The 7953-nt window shown below is 53.6% G+C and overlaps 1 protein-coding gene across 1 annotated transcript; it reads right to left on the minus strand.

Annotated features, from left to right (window-relative positions):
* Positions 1 to 849: 849 nt before the first annotated feature.
* Positions 850 to 5136, minus strand: En1 (engrailed homeobox 1). Its single transcript, XM_038348468.1, has 2 exons — positions 4227 to 5136; positions 850 to 1166 (listed from the first exon to the last, which is right to left on the minus strand). The coding sequence occupies exons 1-2, from the start codon at positions 5134 to 5136 to the stop codon at positions 850 to 852; spliced, it is 1227 nt and encodes a 408-aa protein (XP_038204396.1).
* Positions 5137 to 7953: the final 2817 nt, after the last annotated feature.

The raw sequence follows: 7953 nt of genomic DNA on the forward strand, positions 1-7953 counted from the left end.
GGACAGGCTCTTCCCCCACCCAACAAAGAAGAGGGCAGTCAGCAACTCATGAACACAGTGAACATTTTATTTCAGACTACAGGTTTCTGAACATAATAAAATCTTTGGCTTGTAGCGGCGGTTCAGTCTCGCAGTCTGTGGGGTTGTATTTCTCAAGGAGTCTCCAGAAAAGGAAAGGGGTTTAGGAGGACAGACAAGACCAGTGGAAGAATCCTGGGTGGGTATAGGAGAGGCGAAGGGCAGACACGCAAGGAGACACACTCACACGCACACAAAGAAAAGTCCCAGAGAAACTAGGGCCAGCGTTGGAGGACGGGAGGTACCCAGAGAAGCAAAAACATTCAAAAGATAAAAGCAACGAAAACGAAACTGGGCTGGGGGCAGCAAGTGGGGATGGGGGATAAAATAATTATAATAATTATAATAATTATAACAATAATAATAAATGAGATTAATAAAAATGTCCAGCAAATAGAGATCGCTACACATATTTGATTTCCTTACCTGAAATTAAATATATACACACGGTCGTAAGCAGTTTGGCTAGATAGAGCTTTAAGGAATTCGCAGTTTCGTCTTATACTGTGAGTTAGAGAATAGATCTTTTTTCCCCCATAGCACCTGTCCGAGTCTTTCTCCCGTTTGAAAAACCGTTCCATTCCAATGTGAATGTCCACTCGGAGGATTGCTTTCTCTCGCTTGCTTTCTCTGTCTTCCCGGTTAATGGTTGATGTCTCCCTTCTTAGCGATCGTCTCTGCATGGCGGCGTGGGGCTGGTGAAGCGGCAGCACCGCGGAGCCAGGAGGTGGCACGGGCGCGGTTGGACCGCGGGCCCCGGGGTGGCCACAACTACTCGCTTTCGTCTTTGTCCTGGACCGTGGTGGTAGAATGGTTGTACAGTCCTTGGGCCATAAGGTGCAGCGCCAGGCCATTCTTGATACCCGTGGCTTTCTTGATCTTAGCACGCTTGTTTTGGAACCAGATCTTGATCTGGGACTCGTTCAGGCTGAGCTCCTGGGCCAAGGTCTGTCGCCGCTGCTCCGTGATGTAGCGGTTTGCCTGGAACTCCGCCTTGAGTCTCTGCAGCTGCTCGGCCGTGAACGCCGTCCGAGGCCGCTTGTCTTCCTTCTCGTTCTTTTTCTTCTTTAGCTTCCTGGTGCGTGGACCTGCAGCAGGGCAGACAGGGCCAGGGAGGGGAGGAAGGGAGTCGGGAGCAGAGGGAGGAGGAGAGGGCAGAGTAAGCCTTGAGAATGGCTGAGTGGAGCCCAAGATTGGGGTCCTGAGCTTCCGGGGAGATTGTAGAGGCCCGCTGCTAGGTCCCGCTACCTTTATAGAAGAGCCCCTCTCTAAGCTATTGAGATCTCTAGGCCCCCCTCTGCACGAGGGATTCAGAAGTCAAAGAGGAACAGTGACAGGAATTGCAGAGGGCACCCCACATTCCAGTTCAAGAAAGCTACCAGACTTAGCTCCCAGAATTTCTCAGCCAAGAAGGCCTGGAAAAAGTGAGGGGGGGACACAAAATAGAGTGACCTTTGGGGGTCCCAACCAGAATAACCTAGTCTTAAAGGTCCCTGAACAGAAATGTCTTCCTAGCCCTGGAATAAAATGCAGCAGAGAAGGCAGGCCTTGGGGAAAATGGCTGGTCTGCTTTGGTTCCTTCCCACTGTATTCTCAGGAACACCACACACACACACACACACACACACACACACACACACACAGAGGGGGGGGGACTATGCAAAGCCCCTATCTGATTCTCACCACGGACCCCAAAGAGGACTGGGAAGCAGAGCTCACCCAACTGCAGTGAATCTGGAGACCTTCTGCCTTTTTTCCTTTCTGTTTGACTTGAATGAAGCTCCTTCTGGAAGGGGGCATGACACTGCCTGCCATTTCCTTAATGGGGCTGCAGCCTCTAGTCTATGAGCTTAGGCCCTGGGACATTCTATTCAGCTTCTTAGTTGATGCGAAGAGGAAAAGAGGAACCTTTCTGATCCCTGTACATAGGGCAGATGGGGCTGGGGAGGGGAGAAAGGCCCTTCTGAATTTGCTTGCTCCAGTTTTGGGGTGCACAAGTCCTGATGAAACACCAACAAAAGAGAGATCCCACGATCGGGATAACACTTGTCTTGTCGTCCCCACAGGTAAGCAAAACAAGGACCAAGAGGTGGTGTTGAAGAGACAATCACAGTGGTGACCTGTACTACCACTCCGAGATGAATGAGAAGATCCTGTGTAGGAAGGCCTTAAGAACGTGCTCCCAGAAGAGGAAGTCTCTCAAATGCTAATGTGTAAGGGTGCTGTGAGGTCCAGCCTGGGAGAAAGGCAGGGAGAACAAGGGAGAGAAAGCTAAGCTGCTGGATGTGTCTGTATGGTTGAAGCCTGCTTCTTGGCGGTCTTGTTGGGATACTGGCATTGAACTGTTGGCCTTAGTGATAGCCATGGAAGCCTACGGCTCAAGTGAGGTCCCTGCCAAGCCCGTTAATTCCTAAAACATTCTGAAAGGACGGTCTTTGCATCTTCAAACCTAGTGACCTCTGGACACACTGGGCTACTGGGTCCTGCAGCGGACAAGCACCTACTGTCACTAGCTGTTTGTCAAGAGGTACCCAGGCCTAACTGACTGTAGGAAGAATGTCAACCCTGTGAACTGCCTTTGGAATAAAAATATCTGATTGCTGCCTTCTCTGTCCTATAAAAAGGAAAGGAGCAACGAACAAAGACAAGGCCTGCTCCTGAGTAGGACTGGGGCGTTTAGGTGAACCGAGCAGGCGGAGATGGCCCAAGAAATGTGCGCATCCTCCAGGAGACTCCGCTGCGGAAGGCGCGTCCGGAGCATGTTGTAGTGTTGTTGTTGTGTGCGTGTGTGCAGAGGAACGGACACTTGTAATAAAATCGTAGCCTCCTGGCCGGCCCGACCCACTCAGCCTGACAGCTCAATCACTCTATCCATCAGGCGAGTCAATCAAAGCAGCTTTTCGGAGATTCAGGGAGCCCGACGTGTCAATAACGGGGCTCGAGATGGCGGGGGCTGATAGCGCGCATCGATCCGCACCCGGCCCGAAGCAGCACCGCTGCAAGAGACCAACAAGCGGAGAGGTGCCCGTGGCTACCTTTTGCCCGGCCCCCTGGCGGGCTCAGGGCTGACGGTGGACCCAAGCCTCCGTTGCTTTCCTCGCGGCCCGCGTTGCCCCTTGTACCCTGCAAGGAGTAGCAGGCCTGAGCATCCTCTTCCAGGGCCCAGCAGCTGTCCGTGGGTAGGTCTTAACCTTTCTTGTGCTCTAGCACACGAAAAGAAAGCTGAAAATTGCCCTAGGACTGGTAGATAACTACTAACGGGCGGATTTGCGAGGACAGAGTGAAAGAAAGAAGACATGCCCAAAGGGACAGGGGAACCCTGCTAAGAAAACGCTGATTTTCTTGTCCATAGCCCGGCTTTCAAGCCTGACCCAGGCCTGCTTGCTTCCCTCACCCGAGGCCAGCCAGCACCAGCGAGCTCACCTTTTTGGCTACAGCCTTACTCTACATTCTACCCACGCGGGTTGACTCGCCATACCCGGGCTGGGCGCAGAGGATGGATGGATCTCTCTCTCTCTCTCTCTCTCTCTCTCTCTCTCTCTCTCTCTCTCTCTCTCTCTCTCTCTCTCTCTCTCTCTCTCTCTCTCTCCCTCTCTCTCTCTCTCCCTCTCCTATCTGTCTTTATGTATAAGGAATCGCCACAGAATAATCCATAGTGTTTGTTAATGAACATACGGCAAAGATTATTCCTCTGGTCTACTTCCCATGCCAAAACCGGCCCCAAGAGGACTAAGGTGGTAAATTGCAAATTCAAGCCACCAGGCCTATCTTTCCGCCAGTTAAAAAACACCCTTTCCCTAAAAATTAAATCAATGAATAATTATATACCTTTCTTAAAGATAATAAACATAAAACATTAAAAAAACGATCTCAAGGCTCAGAGTTCGAAAAACCAAAGGACAGAAATTGGAGCCTCCTGGGCTTGCCAATAGCTGGCTGTAACTTCCAGAGTGGTGGAAAAGGCCAGCATGGTAGAACTGAGTCAACCTACGTTTGACTGTGACTAGGACCTGGAGCAAGTGGAAGTCATTCTTTAAATGAGAGCGGTTCAAAATGGGTTTGCTCTCCAAAGATAGGGGGTTGGAGTTCTGGGGCACCCCCACTCCCTACGGCCAGAGGCATGGGCACTTTACGGCTTGGGTACTCACCAGAAGACGGACGGTCCGAGTAGCGTGTGCAGTAGACCCAGGCGGGCCAAACTAGGGGTTGTTGCGAGTCAGTCTTGACCACTGGCCCACCGTTAGCGGAGCCCATGAGTAGGATCGCGGGGTTGTGTTCCGGGAACTTGGCGCCCTGCGCCCCAGGACTCCCTGCGCTGCCTCCACTGCTGCCGCTGCTGTCCGAGGGCTTCGAAGCTGCCGCCGCCGCCGCCGCCACCGCCGCTGCAGCCGCCGCCGCTGCCGCCGCCGCAGCAGCCGGGTTCCCAGTTTTGGATGCTCCCGCGCTGACGGCGGTGGCGGGCTGGGAGCCGTCGGGCGGGCCACAGTTCGCATCTGGGGCGCACAATAGCGAGGCAGCGCCCGAAGCTCGCGTGCTCAGCGAGTGGACAGGGTCTCTACCTGCACCAGTCTGTCCTCGGTCACGCTCCACGCGGCTTCCTCCTCCTCCGGAACCTCCTCCGGCTGCAGCCGCCGCCACCAGGAGCTGAGGCAGGGGCTGTTCCTTTTTGCAACCGAAATCGGGCCTTAGGATGTTATCGATGAAAAAGTTGGTGGTGCGGTGCAGCTGGGCCGCGGGCTGTGGCTGGTGAGGAGGACCCGCGAGATGCTGCGGTGGAGGTGGCGGTGGCGGCGGCGGCGGCGGGGGCGGGGGGTGCGGGGGGAGGTGCGGGTGATGGGCTAGGGGCGGCAGGCAGGGCGCCGCCGGCGGCGACGGGGGCGCGGGTTGCGGGGACACCGGCACGCTGTCTCCATCGCTGCCGCTGCTGCCGCTGGCTCCTGGGCTAAGATTCAGGCTGAGGCCGCCCGGGGCCGCCACCGTCACTACCGCCGCCGCCGCTGCCACCGCTCCGAGGCCCGAGTCGCGCTGACTTTTAGGCTCCGGCTGCTGTTCTTCCATGCTCGGCCGCCCGGCAGCCCTGGCCGCCGCGCCGGCCCCCGCCCCCCGCGCCTCGCTCCCCACCCCACTTTGCCAGCGGGCCCGTGGGGGTGCGCGGAGAGGAAGGAGGCTAGGCGAAGCCTCGGCAAAGGCACGGGGCGGGTGCAGGAGGAAAAAAAGAAAGCCGGGCGTCTGGCCTGGCTCTCGCCCGCTCTGGTGGAGCAGATCTCGCTCTCTCCCTCTTTCTAATTTGTAGACATCCAGATACGGAGAAGACACTCGGCTATATTTTTTCCTTGCTTTTCTTTCTTTCTTTCTTTTCTTTCAGCAACCAAATTTCAGTGATTGGTCTTAATGGGGGAGTTAACCACAACCCAAAAAGGGGGGGAGAAAAAAAAGAAGAAAAAATAAATTTTTTAAAGCTCCAAGAATTTTTTTCTTAAAGGGAAAAAATAGTCTTTAAAGTCTACCCATCTTCCTAGGCAGTAGTAAGGGGTTTGACTTCCCCAGTGTCATGCTCAGCTGTGCCCAGAGCGCGAGGCTGGCAGCGCCTTTAATCGCCTTTGCTTTTTTGCAGGGAGAGTGCGTCTCCGCCAGTGCCGGGCTTCTTTTTTCCCCCCTGAAATCTCTGACAGCTCGGATCTTTGCACAAACTCTCTCGCTTAAAAAAAAATCACCCAGGCACACTTTTTGCCTTCAAACCGGAAGCACGTGAGTCAGGGCCGCACGTGTGCGGGACCAATGGCGAGCCGCGACTCGCGCTGACACTCAGGGCTCGGCCCAATGGATGCGCGCGGGACTTTGCGGATAAATAATCCGGGGGCGGCGGCCGTGGGTGGAGAGGGGGTGCAGAGGCTCAGACCCCGTACGTCCTCCAGCCCTGCCCCCATCTGTGCCCACTCCCCTCCCCCTCCTTCAGATCCGGACTGAAGAGGGCACGGAAGAGAACTAGAATTTGGAATTTAGGCAGATGAGAGAAGCAACTCCACAACTTGTTGGAGAAATACAGAATTATGGGTTCGTGAGCGCTGGGGACAGCGACAGGCGGCAGGGACTTGGGTTGCTAGGCACCCCCCCACTCCGAAACATTTACTTCATATTCTCTCTCTCTCTCTCTCTCTCTCTCTCTCTCTCTCTCTCTCTCTCTCTGTGTGTGTGTGTGTGTGTGTGTGTGTGTGTGTGTGTGTGTGTGTGTGTGTGTAGGAATGAAAGCAAACCAATATCGGGCATAAGAAAAAGACAGGGTTGGCTACTTTCAGAAACTCAGTTTGTTTCCTACTAATTGCAAGCCTAAGAGGCCTGCTACACCTTACTGGCACTGTTGATCTGTGTCACTGACTAGCCACACTGTTGCCGAGAGATCTGCAACCGTGCCCTTCTCCGGATCATCAACGCCCACAAGCTGCCTCGACTCCGTGGAGCCATGCCCAGAGGCCACCGAAGAGCCCCAGCTCCCGCCGCCCCTTCCTTCCTTGGCCGCGGAGGATTCGGGCTGTCATAGCCCGATAGAATTGTCTCAAGAGAGCCCCTGAGCCGGGCTACGTGTTGTGCCGCCTTACCAAGGCCTGGCTGGGTTTGGGTTTCAAGTTAAAGGAAATTTCTGTGTTAGATTTTCCTGCAAAGTAAAAATCAAACCAACAAAACCGCTTCAAACGTTTGCCTTGGCAGGCTGAAGATGTGGACAACGGGTTACCCCAATTCTAGTATAGCTGAATTTGACTTGGGGTGGAGCCCCCAAATATTCTCGTCTCCAATAGCTCCCACGATCCTATATTCTGGGATTTTCCTCTTTTTCCTAGAGGAAGTGCCTCAAAAGTTTTCCATAACCAAGGCTAGGGAGTGAAGGGTAGTACTAGGAACGCAGTGTGGGTGGGGGGAGATCTGTTAGAGGGTTGCCTGTGAATAGACTGCTGAAGCCTTTGGTCCAAGAAAGGGGACTTGAGCCCTCTGAAAAGGAGGCCTTCCCCGCCCATTCTTCCCTGATCGCCACCCCCAAATGGAATAGTTTCTATCTCTTTTTAAAACTCCTAGTTAAAAAAATAATTCACAGAGGCTAGGTTGGAAAGAATATACAACCAAACTCACAAGTCTAACCGGGTCACTGAAGCGAAGTTTGTCCCGGAGACAGGAGGAATTTGTATTGCTGACTGTATCTTAGCTCAGCCAAGGATCTCCCGATTTCCCGGACTGAGTTTCCAAAAAGCGCTGTGCTGGGGTCTGACGGCAAGAACCTCTCCAGAGTGCATTTCTGGGGCCACCGCGGTCTCCTGAACTTTCTGAAGCCACTCCAGATCCACTGTACTGTTTCTAACCCAAGGACTCCCCGAAATCTCCAGTTGCCCTCACTCTTTCCCCCCCGAAATAGAGGTGGGATTTTTATTTATATTTAAGTTCGCAAAATTGAAATCTTTATCCCGCAAGCGACCGTGGGTACTTAATTAAATTCTAATTAGGACACTATCAATATCCTATTTAGCCGCGTAGCTTTTGTGCGCCGCGGTCCCTTTCAGCGCCGTAAATAGGGTCTCGACGCCTTATCTCGCCTGCAGGAGACGCCGTGAGAAGGGCTGCGGAAGATAATTTATAGGTTTTAATTACTCTTCATTCCGCCTGATCAGCTTGGCGTTCATCACAGGCCTGTGAATAAAACCCTGGTCAAAAGCTCTGTCACATAGTGCTGGCAAGACGTTTAATCAAAGTGAGCGGCCCCGCGCGCCGCGCGGCCCGGTCCTGTACGTAATTTCCAGCCAGCTGATAAAGCCAGCTGAATAATGCGGCGGCCCTTTGGAGACACCATTTACAGAAATGACTTTATTGACGGCTTAACGTCGGTAATTC

The sequence above is a fragment of the Arvicola amphibius genome, chromosome 12, assembly GCF_903992535.2.
Source record: "Arvicola amphibius chromosome 12, mArvAmp1.2, whole genome shotgun sequence".
In the NCBI taxonomy this organism is placed as follows: domain Eukaryota; kingdom Metazoa; phylum Chordata; class Mammalia; order Rodentia; family Cricetidae; genus Arvicola; species Arvicola amphibius.

Coding starts and splice junctions, on each gene's coding strand:
- En1 (XM_038348468.1), bottom strand. CDS start 5,136: ATGGAAGAACAGCAGCCGGAGCCTAAAAGTCAGCGCGACTCGGGCCTC. Junction 1,167..4,226: donor CTCGGACCGTCCGTCTTCTG/GTGAGTACCCAA, acceptor GCCCTGCTGCAG/GTCCACGCACCAGGAAGCTA.